The following is an 18831-nucleotide window of genomic DNA, read 5'->3' as shown; positions in this document are numbered from 1 at the left end:
AACATTGTAATGGAGAAACAAGGGACTTTGGTCCTAAAAATGATGCCACGTTTGAAAGGACATCTCCGCCGTGCACAAATGATGCGCTCAGCAATGATAACATTACCATTTGAAGCTAGTTACGGCTTTCAGAGGGAGGCTGTTGGAGTGTGGGCTGTAAAAGATGGCCAGGTCTACTGTTGGACAAAATCTGATGATATTGGCATTAATTAAGGGACATTTTGTTCTCCACTTATTATTTTTTTTATTCCTTTTGATCCAATAAAGTAGCTGTAACAGTTTCTAGATATTCTCATGTCATGCCAGAGAGCATCTACTTCGTGTACTTTTGTAGTTTATCTTCTTGTATACTGAGGCACTAAACTTCTCCATCCAATTTCAATTTGCCCCATCCCGTGTCTGATTACACTGCTGAGCACCGAGACGATCAGTGACAAGACCAAATATCTGCTTAATGAACACTGAACCCTGGTGAGAAGTTTTGCCGACTGTGATGGTAAAAAACAAAAGCCACGGCTGAAGCATCTGCCTATAAAGTATAGACTTAATGCTCCATAATGCATTCATGACATTGCTCCTCTAGGTTTAATTAAGTTTGTGTTTAATTAAGATGTGTGCAGACTGAAATATTCAAACGGCCTTAAACTGTACCTGCACAGCGAAAAAGCTTGATGTCAGTATAAACCGAAATGAGCCATAGAATATTTTGCTGACCTGGGACTGTTTTCAGTAAAACAAATACACAAACGTAACGGTTAAGGCATTGCAATGAGTTGTGGTCATGCACATATAATAATAAAAGGCTAAAATAAGCAAAAAAACATTACATTACAGAAACTCATTTGATCCATTTTTATAATAAAGAAAAGAGTAAAAACTGTATTGCATGAGGATCAAGTCATGAGTTCATACAGGCAGTTTCTAGTCACTCCACAAATATCACAACTATCTATATATATTAGTGTGCCTTCAGTCAATTAAAGGTTTCCTGTCTTTGAGCAACATTGTCACCTCAGCTTTGAGCACTGGTGCTATCGCAACAGTAGAAGTGTTGATTGACAGCAAGCAGCCCTGAGAATAGCATTCACACAACTTACCGAGAACTTTGACAGGAGAACAATTCAGTTGATGAGTCACGCTCATGCATGGAAACAACTCACTAGTCTGGCCACTGCCACCTTTTTGGAACAGACATTTTCTTACAAAATACATCCAACAAGGTTATTTTTTGTGTCCATTTTTTTGCTGCTTTTACATTTTCAGCAAAGGTCAAGGTTACAATGATCATTAATTAATCATTTGTTGCCTCACCCAGCAGCTGGTGGATGGGGGAATAACTACAGACACAGGCCAGGGCCTGGACAGATCTTTCTCCTTTAGGAGATACCAGCACAGGTGGACTTTTAAGATGCTCTCCTTTTTTCGACTTTTATTCTCTTTCTCAGTCCTTTCCCATCTCTAGTTCTCCTTCCCCATGTCTCTCCCAGAGGAAACAGATATGAATGGTGATAAGGAGCCAGATGGGAGCCGTGCTATGAATCCAGACTAGAGGCAGTTAAAATTTAGAGGTCCATTGTTACCTCTGGAGGGAGATATTGATTGGTGCGGTGTGTTAAGTGAAGCATCAACACTGTGGCACTAATAGCAGCCGAGGCAGGCTCATAAATATTTAGCCTTCATCCTGACCTTTTTCAGCAAGTTATAATCTGCTTAAATGATGGTCATCTTCATGTTCAGTGCAGACCTAGGCCTAATTATATTAGTGTAGTTAATATTTTTGTTTGGATCCACTCACGAGTATATTTCAAAAGTTTAAAAATCAGACGAGCACCTTCACTATCCCGATGTTTTCAACCAAACTTTTCACAATGTGTACTTGAGAATAATTCAATTTAAGAAGAAAAGAAAGCATAATTCAGTGTTTGTATTTGTTTTGTATACCCATTGTGAAATGATGCAATAAAGGGGCTTTAGAAAATAAAGGACATTTTTCTTTTGTGATTTGAATTCGAAGTTAAAACAACAACAACTGCATTTCAGCGAGTTTCATCAGTAAAAGACACCCTTCAGAGTTCACAGTCAAATCCTAAAATTGAACAAGTCGGTGCCCACATGGTCTAAAAGTTGTCAATTCAGTTTGGATCAAATGCGGCACACAGTGATGCACTAAAACAGTGAGGAAAATACATTTGCAGGGTTGGACACAGCCGCAGGCATTGTCATAAAGACCCATTTGCAAAGTTCATCCTGAAGACTTCCGTCCTTGCTATCAGAAATGTGAATGCCATCCTCGTAACTTAAAAGTGACAGGAAGAAGGCTTGCGGGAAGGAAATAGAGTTTAAGTAGCGTTAAGATTTCTGTCTGTCCACAACATGTTTGTCTGTAAACACAGGCGTTTGTTAAATCAGTGTTTGCTGTACCTGTCCCCAGGTCGGTGTGCTCCTGAGACATGTGCTGGCTCTGGTGGACCCATTCGCCGTTGCACTTGAAGAAGATCTGAAGAGCGGGCCGAGCTTGACACCGGAGCTTGATGGGGTTGCTCTTGACGATGTACGCGTCGTCGGGCTCCTCCAGGAAGTGGGGAAGTGTCCCGGACTGGCCATGCTGCGGGGCTTCACCTCTGGGACCTGAACAGCAAAATGAGAAATTCAAATGAGAACTCCAACGGCATGACGTCTGGACAAAATGGAATCGAAAAAGTGTAAATCATTAATCGAACCCTCTCAGATTTCTTCCCTGCAAAGTAACCCTGCAGTGGAATGTTGTTTTCGACACACACACACGTACACGCACACGCACACACACACAAAAACAGCTCAAAGCTAGCTCACTCTCCGACTTCCCCCAGCTTCCACCATCCCTCACCCTCTCGCTTCTCCCCCTGCAACCAGACCTCAACGAGCAGCCATTACTCCTCACAGCGACGTCTGCCTCGGAACAAATTGTTTTGGAGCACAACGTGAGAAATAACACAACAAAACATCAGCCCGTCCGCACAGCCCATTCTCCGCCGCAGCATTGCAATACAATAATTTATGGATTCAAATGAATATTTTAAGAACATAGACAATGCTACAGTTTGCAGAAAGCCAGGCTACACTAAGAGATTTATGATGAAAACAAAAATGACCATTCTTATTTATCTTTTAAGAGAGGATACTATACTATGGGGTGCATACAAATGTAAATAGAACACACTCCCCAGTTGATTAGTTACAGATTTCTGGTTGATTATTTTATTTCCATACCAGAAATCTGAACATGGGATGAAGCCAGGTCCAAAACTATATTATTTGACATCTTTTTTGGAATAAATTGTTCTTTAAATCAGACTATGAATGACATATAAACAAACCCCTCAGTACATACTTTCAGAATATAGATAGGAAGGAAACTGGAAAGTTTGGTGTACGTAAGAGCTACTGAAGTGCAGATTTCAGTCTGAGAAAACAAGCATCCTTTAAAGAACTGTATTATCATATAGTATAGAGATACTGAGGGGGAAGAGAGTCAAACTTTAACTCATAGATATCACCATGAAACTTCCCCAGCTGATTCTCACATTAAGACAATACACTTTGTGTAAAATATGTAAATGAGGCGTTATCTAACGCTTGCTTTTGGTGACTTTAGGAGAAATCTACAGACACAAATAGACAAAGTAGTAAAAGAAACACCTGAATGTATTTTATAAAAGTTTTCTTTCCACTATTCTGAAAGAGGATCATCATAGTGGGGTGATTGAGCTCCTCCGGGATTTGTGAGGCATTTGTTAAGTGGCATTTCAACTGCACTGTTGGCTCAATATATGTTGTGTTTTTCTCCTGTTTGGTAACAAATACCAACAGCAGAATTACAGTTTGGTTGGACGGTGAGAAATCCTGATTTCATGGGAGTTTTCAGGGGGGGAAGACTCTCTGGAGGACTGGCTGAGCTGTACGACAAGACCAGAAACAAGTTTTTTTATAACAATGCAACCCGACTACAGCGATGTGAGTGGAAGTACTTTTTGACAACCACTGCGTAATGGAGAGCTGTGGCCCTGCACAATTACAGAATGTAAAAGCAGACATTCTTTTACTACAAACACAACAAACAAGTAGTAGACATGACTGGAATAAACATCTCATTGAAGGTGAACAAGATAGAGACGTCCTTATGTTGATCAGACAGATCCACAGTCATCTCGTAGAGACTTCTTTGATCTCTCAGATGTGTTCACTAAAAGGCCGTTAATTCAGTTGAAGAATTCACAGACACACTGGCAACACGTTTAACAGGCATTACTGACTTCTTCCGCTTTCTGTCTGAGGTGCGTTTGAGTCAACGCACGTTCTTTGCTACTTCTAAGTGTAATTACACTCAGACTAATCCCCTCGTTTGCCGGAACCTCTTTCATGCAAGTGTGAAGGGTTTAGCGAGGCAAACCGTCCCGGGTCCGCCCCTTCCCGATCCCAACTGCACACTGTGCCGTTTCTCCACAGCGGTGGGTGTACGTCCTGAAAACCCCATCAGGATTAGAGAACCCACTCTCTCTTTCTCTCTCTCCGGCTAATCTAATCCTCCTATACCTTTGCTGCCGGATGTCTCCTGATCGAGAGGAATAGATAAAATGATGTGTGTGATTCCCTGGCTGTGAAAATCACAGCGCCAGCTCAGTGTTCCTCTCTCTCCCCCCTCCCTCCCTCCCTCCCTCCTCCTCCTCCCCCCCAGTGCGACACATTCACGTTCTCTCCCTCGTTCCTGGAACTGAGGCTGAACAAAGAGACATGCTTTTAATTTCAAAATGACTAGCCCCGGGCAAGCTTTTCTTGTACAACGGTGCTCCAATTTGTTTTTTGCGCGCCGAGCATTGACACGGTGTGTTTGTGTTTGGATGGATGCAAAAACACAGACGTGAGTGCGCATCCGGGCGGTGATAGATGGGAGCATGAATACATAAACACACTGCTGTCAAACAAAGCCACAGAACCTCCAAGTAATGACTCATTTGTTAATAGATCAGGTATTATACTAATGCGTGCCGACATGACAGTTTAATGCCACGGCGGCTAATGCCTCAAACATTCACAGGAGCAAGGTTTAGCGAAGCTTTTGCCGGCTTCATTTCAGAGTTGGTTCGTTCACTTTGAATTCTTTAATGCAGCAGGTGGGATAGTATTGCAGCAGACTGATTAGGCGAGACACGAGGAACGACAGTCTGGTGTGACTTAACCTCAGGCTGGTGGTGAGACACGCAAGCACTTAGCCGTCTCTGGGACCAGGGTAACATTGTCTTTGCTCTTGAAACGACTGAATGTAGATCCTGAGGTGCAACACGAATCGGTGACTGTTGGACGCCCCTTCCGGCTCTGCCACCCTGCAGCGAGTAGCCGAGTACACATATGGAAGTGAGATAACTGTTATCATGTGAGATGTGGCTGAAACCAAGCGGCCTGCAGAGCGTGGTTCCCGTTTGATGGTGCTATGGGGGGGTTCTGTTTGTCCGTTCCAATGTCCTCCGTTCATTTACATCTCGGGCTGTTATTTCTTCGACTGCGCAGCTCCCGGGAAAAAAAGGCCGAAGGACCAATTTCTCTCCTCGATGAGCTCCGCCGCTGTCATTCAGCAGACCGATCTTCCCCATGCGCTTCACAGTTTTCACAGTGATCTACAACCAATGCCTCAGCCCGGCAATAACACACAAGGGGCTCGGATACATCTAGCCCAGTTTGAGAGGGAAACAAGATATCACTGTCAAAGACTTGAGTGATGGCTCTATCAGTCTCTCTCTCTCTCTCTCTCTCTCTCTCTTTCTCTCTCTGCCAAAACACAAACAAAGTTCCATCCTGGAAATGCACAAGCAGTCTTGCTAATACTGCGTTTTAGCTGCGATGCAACCTGTGAGGGGAACTCACTTGTTTTTTTTCCATTTCCTCAAGTACAGCAAACGCTCCATTTCCTCGCATGCAAAATTGAGAGCAACGGGTAAGTGTGGTCTCTTCTGTCAGTTCAATGTATTCATAGCTTTTAGTGGAAACCTAAAAGAAATGAGGGGGAAAGAGCCCCTTGCCGACTGAACTAATTTGGTAAAGCCTTTGGGTAATAGCACAGGCTGTTTCACACGGAGAAAGATGATTGCTGCTCCAGCACACTCCGGCGTGATTTGGAGAGACTGAAGGCGAGCAGCCAGGCTGATGTTTGCCAAATTCCGCTCCACTTTCAGCACACTGCAACCTCACATCCTGGCAGACGAACTCCTGTCTCGTTTCCATCTCAAACACCAGCTGATCTCATCCTATCCAACCCTAGAAAACACTGGGTCCCAACGGGGCACGCGTCCTCTTCATGCTGCTTTTTGTTCTGTGTATAAGCAACCAGAGGGGTGAGTACACCAGAGTGTGTACAATGAACCCCATAACATCACCTTTGCCTTCCTTTCAGATCTTGGAGCTCAGACTCAAGGATGCAACCTGTGAGGTTGCATCCAAAACAAGGAAAGGCTGCTGGATCTTACAAGCCAACAAGCTGTAAAGAGCGCCACACACATCCACTGCGTTAAAAACAGTGTGCAAACAAACAAGAACTTTTCATTCATCTGCTGGTTCCACCTCCAGAGCATTTTAACAGCAGCTCACCCAGCAACACGCAACCACCAATAAAACTCTACCAGAATCGACAAATTACAAACAATTCCTGCGATGCAGAACTGATTGCGCTGGAGGAGGGTGGGGGGGGTGGGGGGGGGTCCTCTTTGTTTAAGAGGCTGTTGCCTTCTGAACCTGAACCCCCTGCCTCTGCATGCACTTCACAGGAAGTAATTGTAAATACCTCTTTAACAAACAAAAGCCCTTGTATGCACGCGGCGCTGAACTAATAAAGCTCAATCTGATCGTCCTTTTAACAATTTGTACAAAAACAATTAGTCCTGGGTTAATATGGGTCGCTGTCGTTCACGCGAGGCCTCTCAACTAACAGGGTTGTCATGTTTCAACCCTCCAATGGAAATGGCTCGTTGTACTGGTGTTACAGCTGAGATTTGACACAAATGTAGGTGTAGTTTCCTGTATTTGGTGTGATTTTGAAACGTTTCTTAGCAAATAGTCTGACTGTTTCCATCTGCTTGTATCCACACTAACGCTAACCGATAGCAGGGCGAGATGACGCCATCGCTGCCTTCCTTACACCATCAAAACATATTTGCTTCGGTTTGAAAGAGTTATTTATTTACTCATTTGTGTCCGTTTTCCATTTCACTTGCTCTTCATGAATGTTCATTGAACCATATTGAATTCACAAATCCTCTGTCACAAAGGCACACGTGTGATCTCTGTTTTGACAAAAACTGAATCTCCCGCTAATACAGTATGTGAATAACCAGCATGAACATAGAGAAATGAGGAGACAGTGTGTGTCATCGTGAAAGAAAGAGAAGGAAAGTCAGAGGGTGGGAGAGAATATATTGCTTTAATAAAATGCAACATTGCCTTAAATGTGTTATCCAATAATCACTGGCTTGGAGCCTAAAACATTTCTCATTTTCAGTATTAATCTTACATACGAGACACTGCTCCCGTAGTATCCTAGAAATGCAGCCGTTTTAAAATAATAACAACTAAACCGCTATCGTGCATCACGAGCTCTATTTAAATTAGCCCGAGAAGTTTAAAAGTAATGGAAAGAACCGGAGCAGAAGCACAAGAAAAGTTCTCCAACTGCTTTAACTCACTCGGCAGCATTCAGTATTAATAAGCGGGAAGCAGCTGCCTAGCCATGAATTAACAAACAAATCTACTAATTAATTCTAAGTTTGTTAATTAAGAGCCAGTGGCATAAATGTTTGTTAATTACTTCACCATGTTGACATTTCAGTAACAGGTTTGAGAAATAAGGTGGTTAGTTGGTGAACGGGGGGTGTGGGGGGGGGGGGGGGGGGGGGGTGCGTTCTGCGGCTTTCTGTCGTCGCTTTTGTGTAAACACTGACTTTCGGGCTAATGTGTCTGTGTAAATACATGAATAAATACAGCTTGGCAATGGTCAGCGCTGCATTCATTATATATATATATGCCAGGTGTGGGTGAGGGGCCTTCATACGGTATAGGCACTATTGACGCAGATCCGTGCAGCAGATGGACGGCCTAGATTGGGGATCAGAGGTGAAGCTAGCGGAGGAGATGGGGGCGGGAGGGAGAACTGGTGAAGCAGATGATAGGTGGGTGTTGAGATAGTGAGAGGCACTGGGGGAGCATCTGCTCAGATCAGCCGGGTGCACGGCAGGAAGACCAAAAAAAAAAAAGTGTTCTCAGGAAGTGCGAGTCCAAAAAAAAAAAGGATCTTCTTAGCCAACTTTTGCCCACTGAAGTATCCCCGCCTCCACACACACACACACACACACACACACACACACACACACACACACACACACACACACACACACACACACACACACACACACACACACACACACACACACACACACACACACACACACACACACACACACACACTTCCTCGCTGTCTGCAGAGATTTGTGAATGACAGACTCACCACAGGGGAAATGGAGAGAGAGGCAAAGACGGGATTTCTTGATCTTCTTTCCGCAAACAGCAAATGGAGCGAGAATTGACTGACTGCGTTCGGTGTCTCGCAGACACCACCCACTATTCAACCGCATCAGAACGCATCAAACCAAGGACTAGAGGTGGCATCCTGACAAGCTGACAGCTAATGTACTGCTTGGCAACCGTGTTATGCGCAACAGCTGGATGCACACGGACTCCACTGTCCAACCTTTCATGTTGTTCCAAACTACAGGCCAGATCCCGTAACAGACAGATTTTATATCATTATTTAAAGTCACATCCCTATTTCCCCCTTCCGGGCTCCTCTCCTCCCTGTCCCCAGGCCAGTCTCACAGTGACTTCTGTCAGACTGCAGGAATGCCTGGAGCTCTGAATGCACTCTCTAACTTGTAATTTCATAGCAACGGGAGTCACAGGCAATGCATTTCTGCTCTGCCTCTCAGACAGCACGGCCTCGACAGAAAGAGATGCCAGAGCGCTTTGTTCAAAAATTGATGCGAGCCTCTCATCTGGCATCTCAGGACACAACAGACGTGTGTGTGTGTGAGTGTGCGTGTGGACTCGGATGGTGTGTGTGTGTGTGTCAGAACTGAAGCCCTCACTGGCAGAGACAGTTTTCCTTACACACATGCCAGATGTTGTCTAATCAAAACACGGCCAGACAAATGTTGACTCGTTGCTCCGACCGACTGGTTTCCTCTCAGACGACCACATTTTGTAGACTTCATTTTCCCCCGTGTTGATTCAAAGAAAGTTTGTTCATACGAGGCACAGGGAAAAGAAAAAATCTAAAAAAAAAAAAGGTTTGGGTCAGCAAAGCCCTGCTTCACAGTCGCACATGGGAGCTGCTCAGGTACAACCAAGCTCTTATCTGTTGAACAGCAGCCCCACTGCAGCAGCAGCGGGGGGGGGGGGGGGTAGGAGCCTTGTTTAAGCACACCTGGATGGTGGAAAATACAGGATTAAGAGCTACTCATACACTTTCCCATCACGGTTGGTCCTGTACGTCTGTGTGGAGGGGTGCAGTGGGTGTTTGGGGGGGTGTGATGTCACTTTAGCATTAGCGGAATGGAGATGATAAGACGCACAACGCGTGAAAAACAGGAACACGGAGTCAGATAAGTCGCTCGCCTTTTGACATTCTATTTGGTTCTGCTGTATATTTCGGTGTGTTAACAGTAATGCTACGAGATTTTGTGCAAAATGGCCGCTTGCAAATTTGACAGGTTGAGAGAGGAGCGAAGAGCCCGAGTCAATCAGGGTGTTTTATTCCCCCTGAGTTTCGGCCCTCAGGCAGAATACAGGGCTATTTCTTTGGTGGAATGCTGAGAGGAAGACTACAGCACTCCCATCTCCTGTGCCGAAATATATATAATCTAATCATTGTTTTTATTCATATTCTCCTAATATTAAATATTAAACATAAAGAGCATTGCTCTTTGTGGTTAAAATGCAAACATGATCTATACTCATACTGTGCGGTACAATATGCGTCTGAAGGGGGTGAAAACATTCTTTATGTTACATCCAATACAGACATTTCGGTGTTTATTTTACTACTTTGTCTATTTGCGTGTATAGATTTCTCCTAAATTCACAACGGTCAATTACATTAATAGATGATCCCTCATTTGCATATTTAAACATAACATTTCAGAAAACTATTTTTTCTTAATGTAAGTAAACAACCGGGGAAGTTTCTTGGTGATATGTATTAGTTGTTTTTATTTGTATCACACATTTTATCCGTAGCAAAATGTGTGGAATACATATCTTCAAAGACTGTTTCTGGTGTATGTAAGAGCTACTTAAGTGTAGTTTTCTGTCTCAAACTTTCCAGTTTCATTCCTTTCTATATTCTGAAGGTTTTTACAGAGCAGTGTGTTCATATATGATTTATAACCTGATTTAAAAAGCATTTTATTCCTAAAAACAACTTTTTTTATGGCTGGTTATGGCCCAAATTCCCTCGATAAAAACATTTGACTCTAATACGTCAACAAAATAAAACAAGCATTTTGAACCTGGCTTTATTCAATGTCCTGGAAATATAAGATAATGCCTCATTTGCATGTTAAAACATAACATTTGAGAAAACTTGTAATACAAAATATAATGATCCTAACGTACGTTATCAACTAGGGAGGTTTCAGTGTTAACTGTAGTGTTAGCACATTATTAATCCAGAGGTTTACGCAGCAACTGTTATAATGTTATAACTGTTATAATAACACATGGTGTCATCCTTTGCTCGACTAATACGGATGCATTCTATACACATACATGTGCAAACGCAGCACATACTGTATTTTGATGTTAAGACTTCTTAATTCCTTCAGGTATTTAGAGTTTTCACAAAAGCACCGCAGGAATATATTTTGTTCTCAAAACAAACTATCTTATAGGAAGTAAGCATGCGTGTGCACAAAATAGAGCATGTGTGTGTGTGTGTGTGTGGACAGTTTGTGTGCATCTATGTGAATGTGTGTCACCCACAAACACCAAGGTGTATATGTATTTGTGTGTCTTCATCGGTGTTGTGACAGCTTGCCAGCCTGGTTTTGGCAGGCGGGAGATAGTGCTTCCCTCAGCTCTCCCGGTAATCAAAGAGGAAACATGCTGAAGCAAAAGTGGGTTACCTGGATGTCAAACTGACAACAAAAAGAAAAATCTCTGTCCCGTAAAAAAACCTTTCTCGATACGATTTTGCTCACACTAATATTATAGGGGAAACAAACTCATCTAAATAAATGCCGTGCACATTTACATATATATTCCTTACATGTTCAGCGTCTCAAAAGAATTCACCAGACTAGACTTTTTCCTCGACCAAAGGAACAAGGTGTGTAAACTAAAATTGTGACAAATAAGCTTTAGAGTCCTGTATATGAGTGCAGAGAGCAGGGATAATCCGAGAGAATCCACTCAAACCTGTCACTTGGCTTTTCATGAATTATAATGACTGGGCCTCAACGATGGACAGTACAAATAGAAATAGACGGATAGAAAACAGTTATGTGACAGTTTGGGTTTAATATTTAAACTCACCAAACAATAACAGAGGCATCGTTGTTTGGTGTGCTATAAATGTCACCTGACCTCCCCATCGTGATATTTGCAGATGTTTATTTTCCAGGCTCTAAGCAGAACACTATGAACTCATTGATATCAGCCTCACTGCTGACTGGTCACTTGTCTACAGCTTTGCATCGCTGTTCATGCAAACCAAACATGTCCGACCTCTGCTCGCTCACATTAAAAGCATTGGACCGTCTACGCGGGAAGGCTTTTATTGTGAAGCAGTCACAGGAAATGTTTGTCATCACAGAGGTTAGCGCTGACTGATTGTTCAACAAAACACAACATTTTTGTGTATTTTATGACTCCTTATTGGTTTGAAATATTCCAGGAAGTGATGGAACTGCTAACCAACTCAAGACCTGGCTGCTCACAATGTAAGAACTCTGACTATTTACTGATTTCGTTATTAAAACAACACGCGTTCGTCTGTAATTGCAATACAAGCAAACACCCTGTTGTGTTTGTATCAGCCATGTGGTCGATGGAGACGTACGCGCCGCTTTCGCCGCTTCAAATGAAGCGGGGCATCCGGGCGTATGCACCGGCTCAAATGCCTTTTAAATGGTGTCCAAACTCCGCCTACTCGGCGTGGTAATGGTGCGGACCCCGTCTCACTCCTCATGCCGAAACCTAACCAACCCAGCCAAAGGAGGCTTTGCCATCCTGGGCCTTATTTTTGAGTAACTGGACATCTTTGAAGAGGAGACTTTGATTTGCAAGTTCTACAGTCTCACATATTTATTCATACAGGGATATTCCGCCTCAAAAGGAGACATCTGGAAACTTTCCTGTACCCAAATAAACCTCATAGTAAGCTATTATCAATAACAAAATTACCCTCCAGTCCACAGCCCGGCATTCAAACCAGTTTAATCACCTCCACCGTTGGAGGAGAGTGGGTGTGATATCTGGGAGACTACGAGATGATTTGATTGTTTTCACCTTATCGCATAAACAATCAAGTCAGTTTTGAGTAATGATGCAGATATGGAGTGGGTGGGTTTATTAACATGTTATATGCAGCACCATTATTATTACCTCATCTATCTGCGTTCATTCTCTGGTTCTCCTCTGGTGTCGTTTAAAAAAGCAGGCCGCCGCCGCCGCCGCTGACTGACAGTGATGGCAGACAAAAGGAGATAATTGCTTACTTACTCTTTCCCATATAGCCTTTGATCCATTTTGTCTTTTGTGACAGTGAAGCGACAGCGACATAATTAAAGGCATTGTGTGGCATATACAATCTCGGCGGCGATCGCACTGCCAACGTGACAGCTCACTCTAATGTGAGTGTTCTTTTTTAAGGGGGCTCAATAAATAAGTAAAACCCTAGAAAACAATCCTCTCACTCTCTTTTTCTCACATTTCTTTCCTCCCACTTCTTCTTGAGAGCTTTAACACGGACCCCAAATAAGAGTGGGACTCTATTATTGAAGGATTTTATGAATACATTACTGCTGTGTGGCCACATGTGAGAAAAGGTTTAGTGACAAACACCTTATCGTGTGCAGTTTAGTCATCTTATTAAATGTTTGGCAGGGTAAAAATAAGACTCAATAAAAAACAAAACAAAGTTAATATCCTGCAAACGACTAAGTGCACAGCTTCTGTATTAGTATCATTAATCATCTGTCAATACGCACAGGGTTGGTTATGGAGGGTTTTCCTTCCTTCTTGTCATCGGTTTCACATTTACTTTTCTTGAAAATGTGTCCAAATTGCAGCACAACAAAGTGGATTGTTTTCTCAAAGACTTTTGCATCAAGTTTGACGGCGATCGCTTTAACCACAGCACACAAATGGCTGCTGACACAGAGTGGTGGTATTGGTAAAAGACGGCCGTAAATGTGCATGACTTGGCTGTGTAGCAATACAAACTACTGATGTGTGTTGTTTCAGATCAGTAAAGCTGATGCTCAGCAGCCTTTGGGCAAAACAATTCTGATTTACTTCAATGCATTGGGTTCAATATCAACTCACGGATCAGGAAATGTGTCTACTACACCTTTAAATTGCCTCATTTACAGTATTTGCCTTCTGAATGGGCTCATTTAAAGAACACACGTCTTTGTGCTGAAGAAATGGTAATTAGACTTGAAACGTGTTGCATCTCAGTACAGCAGGACTGCATTAAAGACCATAAATGACTCACTATAATTAAGCCATAATAGCCCACTGCCTAGTATTTGTGATGCATTATGCATGCAGGACGTAAAGAAGAAGCTTTAGACACTTGATAAATCAAATGTATTGCCTGCTTTTACCGTTGCCATTTCCCTGAGCACTACATTCACATTTTTTATGTTACAGGCCGCTCCGCCGGCTTCACACACGAAGATCGGTTTAACCCATTAACTGTATGTCAGGAGTGAGCATAGTCGACAGTGATGTCGGCCACTTTGGTTTTGAAGCCTTGAAGTTGCCACTTTGTCACCATCTAGGTTTTGCACAAAAAGACTTGACACGAGTGGGTGGAGCTAAGTGCAACCCAACGCTGAATAAGACATCGTATGGCGACCAAAATGTTATAATCAACTTTTATGAATTGAAAACACTCTGTGAAAGTGAAAGTTCTCAGATGAAGACATCACAAGGAAGCCACGCCATGAAGCATATCCTGCCTGACTTGAAACTAGAGACTGACACCATAAACTCATGTTCACAATGTAGTGAGAAGTAGAGTCACTTTCTCATAGACTTCTATACAATTGTACTGCAACGAGAGGAGTCGCCCCCTGCTGGCCATTAGAGAGAATGCATGTTTAAGGCACTTCTACATTGGCTTCATTTTTCAGACCCAGAGGTTGCTGCCTGGTTTACCCATAATAAGAAGTGTCACAAGTCTTTGAATATAGGTGCAGAATCTTGTCTGTGCGTCTGGAGGATTTTATTCAGTCTGAACAAGACTAAGAGGCTAAACTAGTGGCTCTGTAAAGCTTTACTAATGCTAAGGTCAGCAGGCTAACAATGGACTCTGGCGCTGGAGTAATGTCAGGGGGTCACAAAAGTCACTTGGCTTCATCCTCTGGGGTTCGATAAATGTCTTCACAAAATGTTCAATGTCAGTCCATCCTATAGTTGAGATAATGTGGTCCAAGTGACATGGAGAGGGTTATCTCAGCTCAGGCTGGAAGACTTCAATGCTTGAGTTAAGAAATTGGAAATACCGTGTTTACAGGCAGGGAGGGTCTGATGACAGACACTACTGAGTTGCAATATGAGAATTTGTAGGACAAAGCGTGACCAATCCCTGGGACTACAAGTCAGAAAATGTTAGCCTTGTCTCTCACAAGTCCCCCAACTTTACAGAAGTGCAATACTAAATTCTTTTCATTGGAGTTAATTCCCTATTCTAGTTTAGCAAACGTAGCTTGTGCGGTCTGTCCATCAAAGATTGGGTGACTGATGAGTGGGCCCACTGAGCCACATTCAAACCTGAAGCCTTTGTGTCAAAACATTATTCAAAATGAATTGAGCTGTATTGAACGTATCGTTGTTCAACCTGTGACCCTCTGTGATTATATTCCACAGTTTGACTCTCAGTTTAAGAGCTCTCTGAAGCTTTAAGTTCAGGTTTAAGGCTTCGTGAAAGCCTTGAACATTTTCAAAGGCTTATCTATCGTTTGAAAACGCTCCACAATACGAGAAGGTGTTAACTCCCGCCAACATCGGTCTGACTCGTTCAGCTTTGCTTTCCTTTTTCCCTCCGGGGAATTAAGAAGACTCGGCAGATCAGATGGTCCACGCGATCCCTCACTACCCAGTACTGACTGAATAAATGGTAAAACGGATTAATAAAAACACAGAAGAATCAATGACACTATAGTTTGACTCTAGTGCCAAAGGGAGAAAGGGGGTTGGCCAAGAGCCCATCAGGAAAGCAGTCAGCGGTCTCTTGACATATAAAATGCATGACAATCAAACACCTGCACAGTGCTTTTCCGTGTTTCCAAGCATCCTTGCATATATCAAAAGCGAAAAAATCTCTAATGGCCCCTGAAAAATGCAAGAAAGTGGGTAACTTTATCCTGCTCTTCCCTCACCGAGCACTATTCTCTCACCTCGTCTCTGATTTTCTTTAGCGAGCAAGGGCAAGTGGTTCAAAGCGGCGCATCGGAGCCCGGTCTGCCCTGCATTTTATGTCCCAGTGGAGGTCTTCAAACGTTACTTTTAACTGCCCCAGTAATGCAATCGGAGTCGATGGCGAATATGTGATCCGGCCAAAAAAGCTCCGGAGTAAATGTGATCAAGATGACATGAATAATAAACAAGGGAACACTGTTGAGGTAAAGGTTGTATTCAAATCAGATGGCGTGTACATCTAGTAGGTTGCTATCTAACAAGCTCATCCAGTGAGGGAGGGATATATATGATTCCTGCAAAGCAAAGCGGTTTAAAAGTCATTGCTTCAATGTGTAATACATTACTAATGAACATACCATTTTACTCCTTAATAACTTAAGAGTCCCAGTGTGCTGTACCACGTTCCTAATGAATCTTTAAAGAAACAGGGAAAAAAAAACCAGCAAAACAACAAGAACTGAGATCTTTTAAGGCTGAACACTCCCATTTGTCACGCTTCGATGGACGCGGCGAAAGTATGTCAACAGAATCTCTTCGCTGTTGTCACCACAAATGACGCTTCACTTCAAATAACCGAGCAAATGAGCAAGTGAGCAGGCGAGCGGGGCATGCTCAGCACCTTGTGGCACATCCTCTGCACACAGTGTCCCAGATTCCTGCTTATGTAACCTGATTATCTGTGCACACCGTAGAAATACTCATGACAAACACAAAAAAATAAATAAATTTAATTGCTCAGTGTCTCAGGTATTGCGGGCTACCTATGCTTCATAAAGGTTTGCTATCTCAGCAGCAATGTGAGAAGTGCCAGAGAGAGAATGCTGAGTAAAGCTAGCTAAAAGACTGTAGGTGCCATGAAGATGTGGGGGGGGGGGGGATGAGACTGTCCATGGGGCTATTATGAGAGAAGCGTCTACTACACAGCCTCACACTAAAGGCCATTTTCTTCCTCATTAGAAATCTTATCGGACTTTAATTAACAGGTTAAGACCAATATAAACCTGCTGCTAGAGCCCACCATCGGAGGCAATAACACCTTAATTAGAAGACCGTGACGACCCGGAGCTTCAGCCCCTCAGTCAAAACCAGCCCGCCCCACTCTCAGGACGACCCCCCCCCCCCCCCCCCCCACACACACACACACACACACACACGTGTGGAGCTGTGTGAATGTGAAGCAGCATGCTGCTGGAGCCCGAGATGTATCATGGATGTGCTCTTCCCCTGAATAAATCAATGTGTAAGCAATGTCTGAATGATGCCGTGAAAGCTTGCAAATCCTAGCTGATCACAGATATCGCCTACTTCGCAATTTTGAAGCGCGACTAATTTGTAAAGGAGGCAGCGAGGACGCAGTTGAAGAAGCTTGTGGGGCCTCGCAGGTTCTCAGTTTTGGTTGATTTTGCTTTCGACAGATGCATTTCGAAGAGTGACATCAATCCAATTGTAATGGTTTGTGTTGTCTTTTATTTTCATTTTCTGTTGGCTTTGCTGAGGTTTACTGCCGCATTTTGGTCTCGGGTGCTCCGATCGATCGGCCACTGATTGTTATCAGCTGATATTTGCTCTAAATAGTTGGATCTGTGGTGTCTATGAAGGCCGATCAGCAGCGATGATCTGAGAGATGATCTGAGAGATGAGGCATCGATTCTGTGAGAGCGACACGGTTAAACCGAGCATACATACAAACACACAGGGAGCCTATTTCGCACACACACACACACACACACACCTGTGCATTCTGAACAGCTCAACTGGTCAGTCTGATTCCAGGCTGTAGGCAATAGATTTCTGATGCCGGCCGATACACATCCCAACATGTTAATAAGGGGAGTGCTGGCACTTTTTTTTCCCACTTCAAGAACAGGATTTATAAGCGATCTTGATTAAATGTGGCAGTGGCTATCTACAGGAAAATGGAAGCCTGTGGTGATCACAACAACTCAAATTAACATTGTTTTGATTGTCCCAGACGATCCACCAAACGGCACCCCCGAGGTGCAACAGCGGCATACAGAATAACCTCGGAGTCACGGGGGGTCAAGGTGACGCTGCCACTGAATTTTAAAAACACGGGAGGGAGGTCAACGGTGTGTCGACCTGCGTGCTACCGGTCTGTGCAACTTGTCGAGTGTGCATGTGTGCCTCTGTGCATATGCATGTGCGCCAATGCATAATGTGCCGTCAAACAGGAGAGGTGAAGAATAACTGTGACCTGGTGTATTGAGTCGAGTCACTGAGACTCGTCTGTGTGTCCACGTAGTCAGCTAAAGTGTGCATACTTTGTCCGAGCACGTTTCTCCGTTAATGAATGTATTCACCAAACACCCGGGATTATGGCTAATCCCGAACATCGACTGATCCCACAATGCAACGGGAGTGGGCCTAAATGTCAAAAAATTATAATTTGAATGAAATGTGATTCATGGACAAATTAACTTTTTTAATTAAAGATTATTTTGTGACATTTATGCGCCTGGACAGCACACTGTGCAGGACCGGGAAAGACGAGCAATGGAGTGACGCAGCATGGCTGACCTCGGGATCAATATCAACCACCCCCCCCCCCCCGCGCTATACATAAACATCAGACCGCAGCATAATCCCACATGCTTTATTAAAATCTATCAAACCTATTGAAACACACATTCTTCACACAGTTAACCACCCCTGCCTCATATGACAAGCAATTTGAATATTCATTAGATAAAAATCTCTTTTGGCCCAATCGATGGTCCTTAAGCCAAAAGGGATCTCGGTTGAGATCTGAGTCAAAATCCATTGGATGCAAAGGATCCAATTGCACGAGCTTAGCGACTCCTCCAACCCCAGTACAAATCAATAGACCAGCCCTTCTAGTGGATTTAGCTGCTTGTTAGCAGGCCTGAAACAGCTGTCTTACCCTCTGTCTTGTGATGTCTCACCCCCCCCCCCCCACCGAATTCTATCTCGTCCAAGGGTTGCAGCCCACTTTTAGGTTCATTGTGTGCTTATCAGCCCAGTGTGCTCAGGTGAGTGAACACAGCCCCATATCCACTTAGGCTTTTCAATCTCACTGTGACACGGTCAAATCAGGAGAGTGGCAGTGCACAAGATTAAATCGAT

At 43.5% G+C, this 18831-nt stretch overlaps 1 protein-coding gene across 1 annotated transcript in view; it reads right to left on the bottom strand.

The window, feature by feature from the left end:
* The window catches only part of LOC306710565 (netrin receptor UNC5D-like), a gene marked incomplete at both ends in the record, with an annotated part of 146270 nt that overhangs the window by 54097 nt on the left and 73342 nt on the right, over positions 1–18831 (bottom strand). The window contains one exon of the mRNA XM_079179197.1: positions 2422–2628. Coding sequence (XP_079035323.1) covers positions 2422–2628 — 207 coding nt within the window. The remainder of the gene's footprint in view (positions 1–2421; positions 2629–18831) is intronic.

This window comes from Pholis gunnellus (genome assembly GCF_910591455.1).
Source record: "Pholis gunnellus genome assembly, chromosome: 18".
NCBI lineage: Eukaryota > Metazoa > Chordata > Actinopteri > Perciformes > Pholidae > Pholis > Pholis gunnellus.
The sequence above is the reverse complement of the archived record's forward strand: the minus strand, read 5'-3'. Positions and strand labels throughout refer to the sequence as shown.